Source organism: Pavona decussata, unplaced genomic scaffold (genome assembly GCF_977016875.1).
Source record: "Pavona decussata unplaced genomic scaffold, jaPavDecu1.1 SCAFFOLD_186, whole genome shotgun sequence".
Classification (NCBI taxonomy): domain Eukaryota; kingdom Metazoa; phylum Cnidaria; class Anthozoa; order Scleractinia; family Agariciidae; genus Pavona; species Pavona decussata.
In genome coordinates this window covers 2,485,271-2,504,691 of record NW_028145595.1, presented here as the reverse complement: position 1 = coordinate 2,504,691, position 19,421 = coordinate 2,485,271, and the positions used below count along the sequence as shown (strand labels likewise).

General features: G+C 38.8%; 2 protein-coding genes across 3 annotated transcripts; both read left to right on the top strand.

Annotated features, from left to right (window-relative positions):
• Positions 1–1,411: 1,411 nt before the first annotated feature.
• LOC146462688 (lysozyme-like) lies at positions 1,412–13,463 on the top strand. 2 transcript variants are annotated; one of them, XR_014857068.1, is made up of 6 exons: positions 1,412–1,844; positions 3,054–3,227; positions 4,252–4,434; positions 5,123–5,198; positions 5,683–5,830; positions 13,295–13,463. XR_014857068.1 is itself a non-coding variant. In XM_085085299.1 (5 exons), exons 1-5 carry the CDS (start codon positions 1,724–1,726, stop codon positions 5,750–5,752), a joined length of 624 nt encoding a protein of 207 aa, XP_084941425.1. In that variant the 5' UTR covers positions 1,412–1,723; the 3' UTR covers positions 5,753–5,989. The 2 variants fall into 2 exon arrangements, 1 of the variants encoding a protein (XP_084941425.1); XM_085085299.1 differs by lacking the exon at positions 13,295–13,463 and having other exon boundaries at positions 5,683–5,989.
• On the top strand, positions 9,522–13,281 carry LOC146462689 (lysozyme c-1-like). The gene is made up of 5 exons (XM_085085300.1): positions 9,522–9,798; positions 11,251–11,424; positions 12,046–12,225; positions 12,612–12,687; positions 13,152–13,281. The coding sequence occupies exons 1-5, from the start codon at positions 9,678–9,680 to the stop codon at positions 13,222–13,224; spliced, it is 624 nt and encodes a 207-aa protein (XP_084941426.1). The 5' UTR covers positions 9,522–9,677; the 3' UTR covers positions 13,225–13,281.
• Positions 13,464–19,421: the final 5,958 nt, after the last annotated feature.

Genomic DNA, 19,421 nt, shown 5'->3' with positions numbered 1-19,421 from the left:
AAAATGTCTTAGGCGCAGCTAACAGATCGAAGGTATGGATGCAAATAAGCTCCCTGTAGCCAATCACAGAAGGATTATGTAAGCTTTAATTTATGTTGAGCAGGTAGTTGTCTAGTCAGAATAAAAATGGGTGATATCTAGTTTAGCGCAGAATTGAGTGTAAAGCAGAGTGAACTGACCTCGTGTAAGTCTTATAGAGAATAAGGAAGAGTCACTGTAAACAGTTGAATCCTTTTGTTTAAGAGCACCAGCTAATCTCCCGTAATAGGTTCTTTCAACATCCAGAATAATTCATCTTTGGATCTGAATGGTAAGGTTCTTGTAAGAAGTCAAACGAAGCTTTTTGATCTTTAAGGGAGGAAAAAAATACTTCTTCTCTTTTCACAATCTCTCATTCCTCGGACGAAAAAAAAGTCGAAAAATTAACGAGTTGTAACTAATTGGCTAGACCTATTTTCTGTACTATAATAGGCGTTTCAATATAGTTATTACCAAAATATTGAGCGGAAGCCGGCGAATTTCTCCTTTGAGTTTTTTCTTAGGTAAACCTCTTATACGACCATGAGGTATCTCATTCCACACTCAAATCGCGAAAAAAGCATTAATGTATTTCTAGTCTAGAATTTTGGACTTAAAAGTTTCCAGAGGTGGATGATCGAGTGTCAGTATATGAATAGACATTGGAGGTTTTTCGAAACAGTTTCAAGATGTTCAGTATAGGCGTGTTACTATTATTAATCACTCGTGCATTAAGTTGGAAACAGACTCATAGTATAGAAACGTCAAAGGTAAGATATTCGCATCGACAAACAAGGAAACCGCATGTTCACGTATATCGGTAAAATATACTCACTTCTCGGGGTTTGGAATTTGGATGAAACACTCTTTCGAGTGTTTGATATATCACTTCACAAACATGATATTTTATCAGTATATTTCACTTTCCGCCGTATAACAAATGACCAGCTCCCAGTTGGCTTGATAGCTTAGTTGGCAAAGCACTGCACCGGTAGCGCATAGCTGCTAGGTCACCACGAGTTCGAATCCTGTTTAACCTTCTTTTTCAGTCTGTCTATTCACGGTGCGATGATCGTTCATCTATCAAATCCTTCATTGGCAGTGCTCATGTACAATTTTCCAGATATTTTACTTCCAGCTTTAATCAGTACTGATATGGTGACTAGTTTTATATTTTGTCTCAAGTTTTTATCTGGTATATCTTTCCCTTTGTTAACCCCTAATATCAAAAAACACGAAATTCTCCTATGTTGTCTTCATACTTTTCGTATAAAACTACTGGGGAGAAGTTATTAAAAAAACCAAGAAAATTCATCATATCTATCATATCTTCCCTTCTCATGGCCTCAGGGGTTGAATAAGCATCTGTTGATGTAAAAAGGAGAAATTTAAAAATATAACGACCTTCCATCAGCAGTTCACATATCTTATATCAGTCATATATTTCGCTTTCAGTTTTATCAGAATGCGATGACGAGTTTCGTAGCTTGGTATAAGTCTTATATCAGCAGACAAGTTTCATATAATGGAGCACTGAACTTTCACATGATATGGTGATAAGATCTAAGCATTTTTCGTCTGGAGTGGCAGATGTGTGATTTTACTGATATTCCCAGTTGTATTTCAGTTTTATTAGGAGCGTGGGCGACACGTTTTATACAGTTTTTGCATGAGTACCTGTATTGTCAACAAGGTGTAATTATCCATGGAAATTATCGATAACAACGTCATTCCTTACTCTTGGGCTGGTTTATTTAATGAAGAGCCGTTGACTAAGGTAGCTCACTTGTCAAGTTTGTTTTATACTGTCAAATCCCTTCGAGAAGGTAAGAACCTTAATTTTTCAAAACGTTTTAACTTCGGTAAATTTAGAAAAGTTCTAATTTTCTAAGGCTAGTTTGATTAATTCCGCGGAAGATTTTAGGGCTAAAAAGGAACCTTATAGATACATATGGGATATGAAATCTCAGTTATGCTAACATCAGAAGCTAAAGGTTGATTTACAAGCCTTTTTTTCGCCACTTAACAGTCTTTTTTCCACGATAAATCTCTGTCAATCCTAGTTGAAAACCAATGTTAAAGGCCAATGAAACTCATAAGGCATTTAATTTGTCTTGCACTGAATTTCTCGCTCGAAGCTGCTTATAGAGTGCAGCATCAGTTTTCAACATTACCTTTCTGGAGCTTGTTTAAAGACGATTTTAAAAGCCTGATTACCATTGCTGAGTAAATCCTTCGATGTTTACAAATTGGGAGGCAGAGTGGCCGAGTGTTTAAGGTGTCGAGCTCGGAATCCGGAAATCCCGGTCGTTCAAGACCTGCTTCGACCGCGGCCGCTAGCTGGAGTTGTTCGGTAGCCCCGAGTTCAACTCCTTGATTTGTTCGAGCAATCACCTCGGTAACCAGAGGCGGACTGACGTTCAATGTTTATTCTATAATACTACTTATTAATTTTCATTTTTCTCTGAATATGTTGGTCTGAGACTTACGAAATGTTAGCCTTAAATTTCTAATTATCGTTTGCTCTTATTGTGACTTAAATTTTAGGCACAAAGGGACAATTAACCCATTAGACTTTTTTTTAGCAAGTTTACTAACAAGTAAGCCAAGAAAATCAATAAACCAACCACTAATAAGCACATTGGCGTTGCACGATCTCAATACAATAAAATATACAAGACAATATTTATTTTGCCATATACAACATTTACAGATGGAAAAAATGAAGAAATTTGATGTAAGAAAATAAATGGCGAGAAAACCTGAAAGAAACCACGAGGCTTATGACAAGTCAGGCTTCCACACTTAAAATAACTAATCTTATAACTCGCTCACTACGTGACTAAAAGAGGACCACAACTGGACAACGATCTCACGCGTTTAATTCAGTAGAATATCGCTTGTAACTGACTCATTGTGGTTTCTTGCTGGTTGGTGTACTGTGCAGTTACGGGACGAACATTTGTATGTTCGTTACTCAAGTTAAAACGCCTGTCATGTCTTGTTTCTGATGCTGCTGATGTTTTACCCTTCAGGAAATTCAGTTTGTGACAACACATCAGACAATTTGAGCAAGATGAAAGCACTGCAGGTTTTTGCTGTAGTTCTGTTGGCTTTCTGGGGAATCGCATATGCGGGAACGAAGTCTAAATGCCAGGTGGTCAATGCGCTCAGAGATGAGGGTGTTCCAGATTCAGAGATCAGGGATTGTAAGTTGGCTAAAATCTAGGCTCGATTTCCACACATGTGAGCACATGGAGCTCAGCAGCACTGCACGTGCGTACGTTGCCAAGTTCTTGTTCTTCAATCTAGTTCCTATAGGCTACGTTCCTTTAGGTCAGCACCAACGAAGCTCGTAGCGTGTGTCCTACCCTGGCCTAAAACGTGGCGGACTCTGACAGAGCTTTTGGCTTGACAACGCAAGTCAGTCATACTCAAAAGGGAAGCGATGAACCAATCAACTTCGTAATGACATTAGGCCTAATAGGGAAATGGGAGACCGCATGCATGAGGTAAACAAAACGTCTTTGACTTCGATGGGAAACGAACCCACGATCTCGGATTTGAACAACAGTTGCTCTACCGACTGAGGTAGGAGGCAAAAAGTTACAGTAAAAACCCGCATATCAGAACCTAGAATTTTCGAGGTCAGGCTGAACAGGTTCTTATATTTTAGGGTAGTTTTTCACAATTCAGGCTTATTAGATTCTTAATAGGTTCTTATTTTTCAGAGGTTGTCGTAGTGTAACCATTGGCAGAAATATTGTACTACTAATACAAAATGGTTTAGCACTTGTATTTTCAACAACAAAAATGCTTGCCTTGTTTGCTAAACAATAACATACAGAATTTTGACCATCAAAATTGGAGTGATTGTTTTTGTATAAGAACCTATTTTTCTTTGCCAGGCTCAACAGGTTCTTATATTTTTGGGTATTTAAATACTACATTTCAGCCTGAAGGGTTTTATATCACTAGGTTCTTATATGCGGGTTTTTACTGTAGTTCAATCGATAGACTGAACGGTTGATCAAATCGGGAGGTCGTGGGTTCGATTCCCTTCGAGGGTGGAAGCCTCCCACTTCCTTTCTAGCCCTTACGCTCGGCTGAAAATTCATGGGTCAACTTGACACTTAAACATACACTGCAGAGTTAATTCTCAGATGCATTACTTAAGTCACTAGTGCTAGTGGCACATTGTTCTTAATCGTGTGTACATTTGTTCATCTGCAGGGCTGTGCTTGGTAAAGTATGAGAGTAGCTACAGGTATAATGCCCTCAGTCCCATCAACCCCAACCGCTCGAGGGATTATGGGATATATCAGATTAACAGTAAATACTGGTGTGGGCGGGGTCTCGTGAAGTACGAATCATGCCTGGACATAAATGACTTTGGCTGTGGAGTCAGCTGCTCTGGTAAGAGTCAGCAGGAACTTCCTGTCTGTATTATTTTTAAAAAGTAATTTATTAAGTGGTGAAAGATTGAGGCCTATAGTCGTTATTTTACTTGCAAAGTTGACGTTTTTTTGTTTCCGCCTTTTGTCATTTTGAATTTTTTTTTTTCAAGGCAATAAGGCAAAGGCAAGGCATGGTTTAAAGGTTCTGAAAATACGATATAATGATTACTCAGAACTCGTTAAGGCTAAGCGACTTGCAGTTGTTCACCACCTACAAGCACAGTTGGCAAAAGGCCTAGACTGCATAACAGTCGGTTTTCTCTCCTTTATTCTCAATCGAAAGAAACGAAGTATGGGAAGCCTGGATCCTCGCGCGCGTTTCACAAACCTGTGAGACGAGAATACAAGGAGTCTCTCCCCAGTTTACTCTCCATATACATACTCGATCCAGACCTTTTGTTTGAAGACCGCGCGCATTTGTTGACAGACCAACGTAAAAAATACGACTGTTTTGCATTCTACAAATGGCCCACCTATCTACAGTTCTCACGTTATTGTAAAGCAGCATATTTTATTAAGATTTTAAACATTCATGATGATGTAGAAAAAGTATTGCTTCTTACAATCTCCTAATGGGTTTCGCTTTACCGCAACAATACAAAAACAAAATTTCTTTCAATTTTTATATTCGTCTGATTTACTTTCAGACTTACTCAACTCCAACATTGGTGACGATACTGAATGTGCTGTCAAAATCAAGCGCTGCAACAGTTTCAACAAGTGGTGGGTTATTTTTTGTACACTGAGACGATTTTTGCAGTGTACAAGACTGTCTAGCTGATTGTAGACCAGGCCATTTCCGAGTTGATGTGAACCTCATTTTGAAAGCGAGGCTAAGTACATAGCTGTTCATATGAAAATTAGCTTTATTTGCACATGAATGAAAACTAATTTTCACTGGATAAAAAACTTTGCACTTCGCAAAGAAGAAAAATCTCAATACATATATAGTAAAAATAAAATTATGTGGAAAAAGCTTTGTACAGTATTTACGAACTCGTTAATTTGTATCCGAAATCTCACTCGTTCAATTCCCCATACAAACCATTTCGTGCGTAAATAACCTGCGCACGCACTTGCTATGCTATAGAGGTAGTTTGGTATTGTTCTGACAGACCCGCTTATGGCCCATTAGAAATGTCTGGACCAGGCATTTCTTGAGATTGGCTGGCTTGATTAATTTGCATGTTTTGTTCTTTATTCGCAGGAACGCATGGCGAACATACTGTCAGGGAAATCTCGATGCTAATCCAGAGTACAACTTCCATCACTGCTAGAATACATTTGAAACCACCGGAAAATCACAGAAATTCTGCTTGTTACAAGACGACATTCAAGGCTCTCAATTTAATGAAGTTTAAGCCCAACAAGAATAATCCATGAAGTAGTAGATAATAAGACAGCATTGTCAAACTAGCATAAGGGCTAATAGTTTTGTATACTAAGGAACGCCAAAGTAAAATGTTGCATTGTTAAGTTGAATAAAAGCATAAATATTGAAATGAATGAATCTGAACTCCATTTATAGCGGGTCACATACATTCTAAAGAAATACGAATATTATTGTTCAACGTAACAACAATGCATAAGTGTTAACTTTTTCAGCCGTCTATGGTGTTCTCGGTATTTCTTGCGACCGATGTTTGAAATAAGCAGAACCCCTTTCGATTCACAGTTGACTGTATACATTGTCACATCTTTTCTGGAGCGAAGTTCAAATTTGAACTCTTTAAAATAGCGGGTCATATATATTCTGGAGAAATACCAATAATTATCGTTCAACGTTTCGGTATTTCTGTTGACCGATGTTTGAAATAAGCACAACCCCTTTTGAGTTAAAGTTGACTGAAAACACTATAGCAACTTTGATTGTTTGGAGCAAAAACCAATCGAAACCCTTTAAAATAAACACCACTCTCCACCCCCCTCCGCCGTTAAGACCCAGTTTTCAAATAAGAAGCCCCTGGGTATAAGTGGCCCTCCCTCTCCTCCGCATTCTCCTCTTTAGCGCTCGGGTGGAGGCCAGAAAGGGACAAATATAAGAACGCCTTAAGGACGGTGAAGTATTTTTGTGTGGTTTATGACTATACTGGAAAAGCAAATCTTAGCAAGGACCATTGAAATCCCCCCAAAAAAGTGGGGGTAACCACGTATTTTTAGAGATAATTAAGCAACAATTATTCTAAAAAACAGTAAAATAAAAAGCAATGTATGGCGGTTTTTTTTTCCAAATTGAAGCTTTATTATCTCTGACAAATGCATGGTTAACCCAAAGTTTCGTTTTGGATACCAAGAGCACTTGCTAAGTTCTACTTCCTCCGCATAGTTTTAAACCGCGCAAAAATATCCCTGTATTAGTAGGCACCACCCATAGGAAACCCGGGTATCTCGAGATGCGCAGAACGTATGCGCAGTAGCAAAAGTAGGCAATGGCGAGAGTGAAAAAAGAAGAACGCGGGGAACTTCGGGAAGATGGAAAGATTGCCCACCACCAGCGTTCCTTTTTTTCTTCCGTTTCCGATTGTTTTCTCCTTTTTTCTGACGGAGCCTCTACGGAGGGGAAAGGGTGCCCCTACTTCTTCCGTGATGACAGGATATAAAGCAGAAGTGTGACAGATTTGAAAAAAACCGAAAACGTTTTTGTGTTAACAGACATCTAAAAATAATGGTTCAGTTTTGCAATAAATTATAAGGTCTTACAGCTGATTATCAATGTAATTGTGTCAACAGCAAAATGCTCGAATCTGATTGGTTCTTAACAGCCTTTGTTTGTTACTTAATCGTCACGAACACGTTACGTATGTGTCACGAACACAACTGTCACTGTTTTTCTTTTATCATACTACTAATAATGTAATATGCAATATGTCAAACACTCGAAAGTGTTTCATCCGATTTCCAAACACCCTGAAATTGGTTGTTCAACTCACTTACCGAGGTTTGGAAATCGGATAAAACACTCTTTCGAGTGTTTGAGATATCACTTCACAAACATGATATTTTATCAGTATATTTCACTTTCATCTATTCAGTCGTCCACGCCGTATAACAAATGACCAGCTCCCAGTTGGCTAGATAGCTTAGTTGGCAAAGCACTGCACCGGTAGCGCATAGCTGCTGGGTCACGGGTTCGAATCCCGTTCAACCTTCTTTTTTCAGTCTGTCTATTCACGGTGCGATGATCGTTCATCTATCAAATCCTTCATTGACAGTGCTCATGTACAATTTTCCAGATATTTTACTTTCAGTTTTAATCAGTATTGATATGGTGACTAGTTTTATATTTTGTCTGAAGTTTTTATCTGGTAATATCTTACCCTTTATTAACCCCTAATATCAAAGAAAACGACATTCTCCTATATTGTCAGCTGTCTTGTCCTCATACTCAGTATTAAAATATCAAGAAAACTAATCATATCTTCACTTCTCATGACCTGAGAGGTTGAATAAGCATGTGTTGATATTACAAGGAGAAAAACAACTTTGTTTATTTAAGTGTCGATATCTTTAGCTTGTAAACAGCTAATTGGGGAACACTAAAAATAAGTTAAAAAAAAAGAATTTATACATAGGACAAGAAGCTGTTTTCAGCTAATACTCGGGCCATATTTGACTGCGTGGTGCGTAAGCCTACAATCTTTTGACAGTAATAACCTCCAGCATCGTTAATTTCCCTAAATCGATAGATACAGAGATATAGTGAGGCAATAAGTAACCACCAGATAGAATTGTATTTCTTGCAGTCAGAATGAAATATGACGACATTTTTCATGCACAAAAGACACTATAAAAATAGACACATAAACAGATTAAGTTTCTTCGCGTCTGTTTATGTGACCCCGGGTCAAATGAATAAAAATATTAAGACTTTAGCATTCAAGAGAGAAGTTATCTCGGACATTCTTAATGACTACTTTAAATCATTTCTGTCCAAACGTGTAAATATCCGGACTTGAACAATGATGACGGAAAACGCTTGCAAAAGTTTGCGTTTTAATACAATGCCAGTGATCACCATAAGATTTGGTAGAAAGCGTAGAACACTTTTAATTGAACGTGGCCTTCACATGCACACAACGATCATACCGGAAATTTCTGTTAGCGTCATCAATGCTCGGGGTCCGCACAGATATTTATATGACTCTCGGTTCGTATTGAAACATGATCAATGTACAAATGGTTTCTGTCTCCAAATCAAAGGTGAAAACGTAAGGATTGAAGCCCGGGAATTAAAGTATCCCGGTATGAAGCACAAGGTATTCTACTTAACAAATGTTTTCCCCCGTATTTTACTCGTATAGCAAATAATGAAATTTTATCTAGTGGTTACTTATTGCCTCACTATATCTCTGTATCTATCGATTAAAGCATAAGACTTCGTGTCATGAGTTACGTTGTCGGTCGCTTTCTTCGTAGTCCGGCCGTGAGGTGCCGAGTTATAATTACGTAGGATGCCCTAAGGGGCATACCGTGTCTAAAAATGGGTTCCGGACCATCGCGATCCCCCCCAAAATTAAAAGAATTTGATAACGCGACCGAAAACTGAACTCGTACCGCCCGAGTACAAAAAAAAAATGAAACCGATAACTTAACTCGTGGCCCGAAGTCTTATCTCTCGGCCCATCGCTACCAAAAATATAAAAAAAAGAATTCAATAACGCTACCGGAAACTTAACTCGTGCCGCCTTACGGCCCGAGTAATAAGTAAACTCATAATCAACTAAAATCTAAAATTTATAACAAGTAAGATTTAAAAATTAAAATTGCAAAAAATTGTCAAGAACTACAAATAAGACAGGAGCAACAATTATCACTTATAAGATCTACAAGATTAATACGCCGTATGCTGGACAGGTTTTGCTGCCTAATCTAGACCATATATATGGTCCAAAGTACCTTACCTTCAATGGTCTTAAACATATAACGACCTTCCATCAGCAGTTCACGTATCTTTATATCAGTCATATATTTCGCTTTCAGTTTTATCAGAATGCGATGAGTTTCGTGGCTTGGTACAAGTCTTATATACAAGTCACATGATATGGTGATTAGATCTAATTATTTTTCGTCTGGAGTGGCAGATGTGTGATTTTACTGATATTCCCAGTTGTATTTTACTTTCAGTTTTATCAGGAGCGTGGGCGACACGTTTTATACAGTTTTTGCATAAGTACCTGTATTGTCAACAAAGTGTAATTATCCATGGAAATTATCGATAACAACATTATTCCTCACCCTTGGGCTGGTTTATTTAATGAAGAGCCGTTGACTAAGGTAGCTCACTTGTCAAGTTTGTCTTATACTGTCAAATCCCTTGGAGAAGGTAAGATCCTTAATTTTTCAAAACGGTTTAACTTCGGTAAATTTAGAAAAGTTTTAATTTTCTTCTGCTAGTTTAATTTAATTCCGCAAAAACCGATTTTGGAGCTCAAAAAGGAAACTTTTACAGGAAAGGGAAACTTTTGAGTTTCTCAAACTCAAAACTTTTGACTTTTCTCAAAAGGAAACTATTGAAAAGGAAACCCTTCAGGGGCTTGGAAAGGAAACTTTGTCTTTTGTAAAGACACATCGGATATGCAACCTCAGTTAAGCTGACATCAGAAGGTTGATTTATGAGCCTTTTTTTCGCCACTTAATACCCTTTTTTCCACGATAAATCTCCGTCAATCATAGTTGAAAACCAATGTTAAAGGCCAATGAAACTCATAAGGCATTTAATTTGTCCTGCAAAATTTCCCGCTCGAAGCTGCTTATAGAGTGCAACTTCAGTTTTCAACATTACGTTTCTGGAGCTTGTTTAAAGATGATTTTTCTGAATTCAAAAAGCCAGATTGCCAACAAGAATACCATTGCTGAGTAAATCTTCGATGTTTACAAATTGGGAGGTAGAGTGGCCGAGTGGTTAAGGTGCCGAGCTCGGAATCCGGAAATCCCAGTCGTTCAAGGTCTGCTTCGACCGCGGCCACTAGCTGGAGTAGTTTCTAGGTAGTCCCGAGTTCAACTCCTTGATTTGTTCGAGAAATCACCTCGGTAACCAGAGGCGGATTCACATTCAATGTTTATACTATAATACTACTTATTAATTTTCATTTTTCTCTGAAGATGTTGGTCTGAGACTTACAAAATGTTAGCCTTAAATTTCTAATTATCGTTTGCTTTTATTGTGACCTACATTTTGGTTACTAAGGGAAAAAAATAAATCACTTTATTTAAGTGTCAATGTATTTAGCGCAGAGCACTAATTGGGGACGCTTTCCAGATCGAATTGGAATTTAGAAGTGTTGGTTTTTGAGGAGAGGGGAAAACCTGAGTACCCGGAGAAAAACCTCGAGGAGCAAGGACGAGAATCAACAACAAACTCAACCCGCATATGACGCCACGCGAGGCCGGGAATCGAACCCGGGCCACATTGGTGGGAGGCGAGTGGTCTCACCACTGCGCCATCCCTGCTCCCCAATTTACAGAGCTGAATTTACCACTTTGACTTTCTTTTAGCAAGTTTTCCAACAAGTAAGCCAAAAAAATCAGTAAACCAACCAGTAATAAGCACATTGGCGCGGCACAATCTCCCTCACTACGTGACACAGAGAGGACCACAACTGGACAACGATCTCACGCGTTTAATTCAGTAGAATATCGCTTGTTACTGACTCATTGTGGTTTCTTGCTGGTTGGTTTACTGTGCAGTTACGGGATGAATATTTGTATGTTCGTTACTCAAGTTAAAACGCCTGTCATGTCTTGCTTCTGATGCTGCTGATGTTTCACCTTTCAGGAGGGTCAGTTTGTGACAACACATCAGATAACTTGAGCAAGATGAAAGCACTGCAGGTTTTTGCTGTAGTTCTGTTGGCTTTCTGTGGAATCGCATATGCGGGAACGAAGTCTAAATGCCAGGTGGTCAATGCGCTCAGAGATGAGGGTGTTCCGGATTCAGAGATCAGGGATTGTAAGTTGGCTAAAATTTAGGCTCGATTTCCACACACGTTAGCACAAGGAGCTTAGAAGCACTGCACGTGCGTACGTTGCCAAGTTCTTGTTCCTTAATCTAGTTCCCATAGGCTACGCTCCTTTAGGTCAACACCAACGAAACTTGTGAGGTGTGGCCTCCACTGGCCTAAAACTCGCGCGGCCTCTGACAGAGCCTTTGGCTTGACTACGCAAGTCAGACATGCGCAAAAGGGAAGCGATGAACCAATCAACTGGGGAAAAATGGGAGACCGCAAGCATGAGGCAAATAAAACGTCTTTGACCTCGATGGGAAACGAACCCACGATCTTGGATTGGAAAAATAAACAAAAAAAACCGTTGCTCTTCTGACTGAGCTACGAGGCAAAAAGTTAGTTCAGTCGATAGAGCAACGGTTGATAAAATTCGGAGAACGTGGGTTCGATTCCTTTCGAGGTCGAAGCCTCCCATTTCCCTACTAGCACTAACCCTGGGCTGGAAATTCATTGGTCCACTTGGCACTTAAACATACACTGCAGAGTTAATTCTCAGATCGATTGTTTGTGTCACTAGTGCTAGTGGCACATTGTTCTTAATCGTGTGTACATTTGTTCATTTGCAGGGCTGTGCTTGGTAAAGTACGAGAGTAGATATAGGTATGATGCCATTGGATACAACACCGACGGTTCGAGGGATTATGGGATATATCAGATTAACAATAGATACTGGTGCGGGCGGGGCCTCGTGGAGTACGAACAATGCTGGGAGATTAATACCTATGGCTGTGGAATCAGCTGCTCTGGTAAGAGTTAGCTGCAATTTCCTGTCTGCATAATTTTTAAAAGATAGTGTAAGAGTAAGCTCTTTAGTCGTTATTTTGCTTGCAAAGTTGACGTTGTTTTGTTTCCGACTTTTGTCATTTTGAAAAATATTTTCCTATTTCAAGGCAATAAGGCGAAGGCAAGGCATAGCAACGTAAAAATACGACTGTTTTGCATTTTATAAAAGGCCTACCTATCTACAGTTCTCGCGTTATTGTAGAGCAGCATATTTTATTAAGATTTTAAGCATTCATGATGATGTAGAAAAGGTTTTGCTTCTTACAAGCTACTAATTGGTTTCAATTTACCACAACAATACGAAAACAAAATTTCTTTCAATTTTTATATTCGTCTGATTTACTTTCAGACTTACTCAACTCCAACATTGGTGACGATACTGAATGTGCTGTCAAAATCAAGCGCTGCAACAGTTTCAACAAGTGGTGGGTTATTTTTTGTACACTAAGACGATTTTTGCAGTGTAGAAGACTGTCTAGCTGATTGTAGACCAGGCCATTTCCGAGTTGATGTTAACCTCATTATGAAAGCGAGGCTAAGTACAAAGCTATTCATATAAAAATTAGCTTTATTTGCATATGAATGAAAACTTATTTCATGATGAAAACTTTGCACTTCGCAAAGAAGAAAAAATCTCAATACATATATAGTAGAAATAAAATTATGTGGAAAAAGCTTTGTACAGTAATTTACGAACTCGTTGATTTGTATCTGAAATCTCACTCGTTCAATTCCCCATACAAACCATTTCGTGCGTAAATAACCTGCGCACGCACTTGCTATGCTATAGAGGTAGTTTGGTATTGTTCTGACAGATCTGCAATTCTGACAGGCAATTCTTGAGATTGGCTGGCTTGAGTAATTTGCATGTTTTTTTTTTTATTCGCAGGGTTGCATGGCAAAGATTCTGCCAGGGAGATCTCGATTCTAATCCGGAGTACGACTTCCGCCACTGCCGCTAGAATGCATTTGAAACCACCGGAAAATTCTACATGTTACAAGACGGCATTCAAAGCTCTCAATTTAACGAAGTTTAAGCTCAACTAGAGTAATGCATGAGGTAGTAAATAATAAGACAGCATTGTCAAACTAGCATAAGGGCTAATAGTTTTGTATACTAAGGAACGCCAATGTGAAACGTTGCATTGTTAAGTTGAATAAAAGCATAAACATTAAAATGAATGAAACTGAACTCAATTTATAGCGGGTCACATATATTCTGGAGAAATACCAATATTATCGTTCAACGTAACAAAAATGCATAACTCTTCATATGGTAAACTTAATCCCGGTACGAACCGAGATGAAAAATGTCCACAAGGCCTCCAAAATACCCGTGGAACAGCGTTCCGACTTGTCAGCGCCCTCTCAAGCCATGCTCAGAAAAATGTTTCGTCACGGACCGGTATCCGAGCTGACGTGTTCATATGGGAAAATTTTTTTAGCTCGTTTACCGAGATCTCGGTAACCGGGCCAGCCCACCTTCTCATATAAACACATCGAAATTTTTGTAAAGAAAAGATTGGCGAGGCGAGATCACGGAAACCGAGTCAGCCTGTTTAAGAGGCCCTAACATAGAACACGAAATTAAGAAACAGGAGCCCATCAATATGTTCGCACTTTTATTCTCATGTAAGGATATGTACGCAATACAGATGTCCTCGTGGCTATATTTCCCCTCTTATTTTGAAGCTGATAGTCCAAATCACGTCCATTTTGTCTGTTAAATACCTCTGCCATCCATACTAATCACAATTCGGTCACAACAAAAATGTCGCGGTTTTTTTGTTAGGGAACTTGCGGAAATTTCATTAACGCAAGGCTCGATTTTCCTCATTTCCCGAACAGCGGCTGGTAATCGAGCCTAATTATCACGAGATATATTTATTTATGTAAACAAAGTTTATTTCCATTAGAGAATCCCGAGTACACGCAGTTATGCGTCTAGTTTTGAATCATGTCGGGATCATTTCGGGGCCTGTGCACGAATTGAGCGAGAGTCGGCTAGCGTGACATCTTCAATATCAGATAGCAATGAACGAGGTCGCACAACGATAATCCTTGACTTGATAAAACAGGAAGCTGAAACAAAAGTTTGCTGCTCATGTATGTACTGAAATACTTTACATTTAACTCAACAACATCTTAACAGAGTTGTAACGCGCTATTGGATATGAGAAGACGAACTTTTAGTTCTAACTTCGTCTAAGCGAATTCCAGCAATACTATAAAAACGCAATATTCCATTAAAATTAAACCATAATGATCGTCCTATTACTATAGACATGATTAAAAAATAAAAATGATTCACTTCCTTATTTGGACTCCATCAGCGTCTCAGCATAGAAAAAGGTCTCAAAGGTATCGGTTTACTTGATACGTGCAGAATTGTGTGCAAACAAGAAGCTGTTTTCACCTTATCAGGAACTTATACTCGGACCATATTTGACTGCGTGTTTTCTTGCAGTCAGAATGAAATACAGGGGAAAACGACATTTGTCATACGAATGCTTTTTATAATCCCCGGGCTTTAATCCTTACGTTTTCACCTTTCGTTTGGCGACAGAAACCATTTGTACGGTCCTGATATGTATGTGACGCCGGGTCAATGACGGATCGTAATTTCCGGTATGATCTAGAGTAACGTTACGCATCACGCGTACGTTATCCTTGTACGTTTTTCAATGTTTTACTGTTTATATTTTTAAATGAAATTCAGGGGAATGCATGTGTTATTCACCTTTCATTTGCAGACAGAAACTGTTTCTACATTGATTGTTTTTCTATAGTAAACGTGAGACATCTTTATCTTGGCCCGCAGGGTCATACTCATAGAGTGATTTAGTTGCCAAATTTTCGGTTAAACAAAACTAACCTTGAGGAACTAAAAAACCCAAGTAAATAAGAATCGATATAAACCTTTCGAATTTTTAAAGTGCTAGTAATGAAAAGATGAAATATGAATGGTTGAAAAACTTGGAAAGTTGAAAGATGCACAAACGACACTATAAACAGATTAAGTTTCTTCGCGTCTGTTCATCGCATAAAGTTTAAGAGTCTTCGCCTTGGAAATAGAAAATGCCTCTCTAGGTAAGCGGATGCCGTTTCTGTTAAAGTTGATAAATTCTAGAGGAATAAGTCTTATTTTTAGTCATTTGTGTCTTGCATGTATCCTGTATGTGACGCGTCATGTGGTGAACTTCAGACTCGGCGCCTCACGGCCCGAGTACAACTGACTCAAATTTCTGCAAGGCTGATCGGACTGCGTAGCAAACTTAAGGTTACCCGGTACCTTCACAGGTGTCTTCAGAGGTGTCTCGCATCCAAGCGATGTGGCGCGTCCGGTTTAAACTGAAGATACCTGAACCCTTATATCAAATTAAAGCTTATAGAACTGGCTATCCAAATAAATCAAGAATTTTGAAATAAAATGAATTGCCGAATTTTTAGCGCTGTTTTCTCGAATAAATTTTTTTTCACTTGGAGGAGCCACTTCAAAGAGCTAAAACTCAAAAGGAATTTGTTCGTTTGCCTTCAAATTTGGACAGCAGCTAGTTTAACATATAAATAACAAACACATGTCTGCGAATTTTAATCTTTCGAAATATTTTTTCTCCGAGAGCGATTTTTGTACGATTACTCCACATTTTTTTCCATCCTATTTCGAAAATGCTCTATAACTTTTCACTGCGATTGAATATGACAAAACGCAGACACGTTTTTTTAGCGCTTTGGGTCCAGAAACTGAGGAGCAAATTAAATAAGCAAAAAACAAAATTCACTTTGACTTGTAGCTTTAAAAAGGTGATTCGGACGCTCGCAATTAGAGGTCGTGAAAAATTCGACAATTCATTCTATTTCAAAATTCTTGGTATGGTTTGATAGCCAGCTCTATAAGCTTTAATTTGATATAGGGGTTTAGGTATCTACAGTTTAAACTGGACGCGCTACCTCGCTTAAACGCGAGACACCTCTGAAGGTATCGGGTAACCTTAACACGACAGCGACATGATAGAGACCAAACCGAGAATCAACAGAATGCGGCAACCGTGGACAGCTGTTTCGAGCTGGTTGGCTCTCGTCAGCACGGTGTAGCACAGCAAAAACTGAAAAGTAGAACACCAATGCGAGTCGAGTGTTTTACCAAATGCTCGTGGTAGCCGATTTCGGATGGGCCCAAATCCAGACATCCGTCACGTCATAGCGCGTGACTACGAACAATGAACAAAAGTATTGAAATATCATGTCGCTGTCGTAATAAGTTAAATGAGAAAAGCAAAACTTTCCTTTACAGGTACATGGCCAAACCATGTTAAAAAGTACAGCATATCGGATCTAAAAAGATCTACGGTCCAAAACATAAAAGCAAACGTTAAGCAAGGAACCGCACATGTCGCTGTCGTGTTAAGTTTTCTACGCAGTCCGATCAGCCTTGCAGAAATTTGAGTCATTTATATTATTGGCTGATTTAAGATCTTTTACAGATCCTGTGTATACCTGCAGCATTTTCGTTGTGCAGCACAACGAAAATGCTGCAAGTATACACAGGATCTGTAAAAGATCTAATCAGCCAAAAATATAAATGACTCAAATTTAACGGAAATGCTGCAGGTATACGCAGGATTTGTAAAAAGATCTAATCAGCCAAAAATATAAATGACTGAAATTTAACGAAAATGCTGCAGGTATACGCAGGATCTGTAAAAGATCTAATCAGCCAAAAATATAAATGACTCAAATTTAACGAAAATGCTGCAGGTATACGCAGGATCTGTAAAAGATCTAATCAGCCAAAATTATAAATGACTCAAATTTCTACAAGGCTGATCGGACTGCGTAGAAAATTTAACACGACAGCGACCTGATAGAGACCAAACCGAGAATCAACAGAATGCGGCAACCATGGACAGCTGTTCCGAGCTGGTTGGCTCTCGTCAGCACGGTGTAGCACAGCAAAAACTGAAAAGTAGAACACCAACGCGAGTCGAGTGTTCTACCAAATGCTCGTGGTAGCCGATTTCGGATGGGCCCAAATTCAGACATCCGTCACGTCATAGCGCGTGACTACGAACAATGAACAAAAGAACTGAAATATCATGTCGCTGTCGGAATAAGTTAAACAAGATGCCTATACTGGCATGTACGCGTGATGCTGATTCATTTATTCTAATTGTATGCTTCGCAAATTGAAAAAACTATCCTTGCTAATGGAATAGTTTGAGTCACGATGATCGCGTTATGTTGTTTCCCTTGTGTTACGCTTCCTATGGTTGTACCGGCGATCTCGGAATTCCGTTACAATGAAGTAAGCGTATCAACAACAACACTGACAACAACAATTTATTTGGTATTCCCACATGAGTACATGGTATTACCTAAAATTACAAAAGGGTTTCTCATTAAATTAAATAATTAACGTCTGTCTATAATCCATACATGAATGGATAAGCAAATAGTAGGATCAACATTGTTAAAAAGAAAACAGATTTTTGAATTACCGTCAAAATCATTGAAATGAGGATATTTTCTTATTATGTCTTCAAAAAACTTTGAACGTAAATTATCGATAAGGTGGCAATTGAGTATAAAATGCAATTCATTTTCAACTTCATTTAAGTGACAGAAAAGGCAAATTTGGAGATTTTCTGGGATTTTGGGTATTGGGGACCGTTCATTTTTTATGAGCACGGGGGGGCTGGTGGGATTTAGGGGGGGGGCCCACGAGAAAAAAAATGGCACTAAAGGAGGGGGGGGGGGCTACCAAAAAAATTTGAGTGAAAGAGGGGGGGGGGGGGGTCACCAGCAATACTTGGCTAGTAGGGGAAATTGAAAGTGGCTCAACACAGAAACAGATGAAGAAATTGAATAGTGAAATTGAAAGTGGCTCAACACAGAAACAGATGAAGAAATTGAATATTATTTCAATTTTATTTAATACGATTTTCCTTACCTCTTTTAATTTGTTTTACATACTGAGGTCGAAATCTGCATTTCATATTAACAACAACTGAGGAAATGAAGCATATCTGTTGGAAAAGCAATAATGAATATAAACTGAAGTAGACACCTATGTTTGTACAAGTTCAAATTAATATAAAAACGTAACAGTCTCACTATTGAATCATCCGTGGGGGAGTAGTTTTCTATTAAGTGGTTGTACTCAGAACTATATCAATAGATTGTTTAATGTTCTGTTTAATAGTACTCACTTTTATAAAGACTGTTGATTAGTAAATTATTTGAACCCAGGAGTATCAGTAGACTCAGTAGTATGCCTCGTGTGAACATCCAGATTAGTTTTTAATAATAGAACTGTTGTTGGTGACTTCAGTTGGCGGTAAATCTGAGCCGTAAGCCATCTTCAGAAAAGCTTGTAACTGTCATTTTAAATAGCAGTACTTTAATATCCAGGCGTGTAGGAGGGGGGGGGGGGGTTCGAACGAACCCCCTTTGAAGATCAATAATGGCGGGAGAAAAAGCACAATGAGGAGGTTGAACAACTACATGAGGTGTACTATGCGAGAGAGTAGAATGTCCGCCCTGGTTCTAATGTATATCAAATATGATATGCCTGTCAATCTTGACGAGATAGTCAATTTGTTTGAAGGCCGAGACCCGAGAATGATGCAGTTTACCAGCTTGGTGTATGACTATCAGCAGATCGAATAGATATCAGAACTTGACAGGGCGCGGAATGTATATTGAACTTTCTTGTTTAAGTTGAGACAATTATGCCGCAGAAATGATGTATATAGCTTAAAAAGCTGCTGTAAAACAAATTTGTGATTTGCCTAAAATGGGTCTCAAAATGCAGGAAATGAGCTTTCTGGGAACCTGGATTTTAAAAAATTTCCGGGGGAGCATCCCCCCGGACCCCCCTAGTAGGAGCGCCTCCGGCGCTAAACAAACACCCCTATCTAACCCTTACCGACGCGCATGATATCTGTGTGTCCCCTGTTTTTTTTCCTGTTTAATATGACTCGTAATCGTTGATTGGTATGCTTCGATCCGTATTTTGTTAGCCAGATCTGTACGTGTATTGTTTCTACTCGAAGGGGAGTAATTTCACGTTAAACATTTGCTTGATTATTTTTATAGTTCCTCTAAGAATCTAAATGGAAATTTAGGGTTTGCCGTTGCCGTAAACGTGTTGCTATCT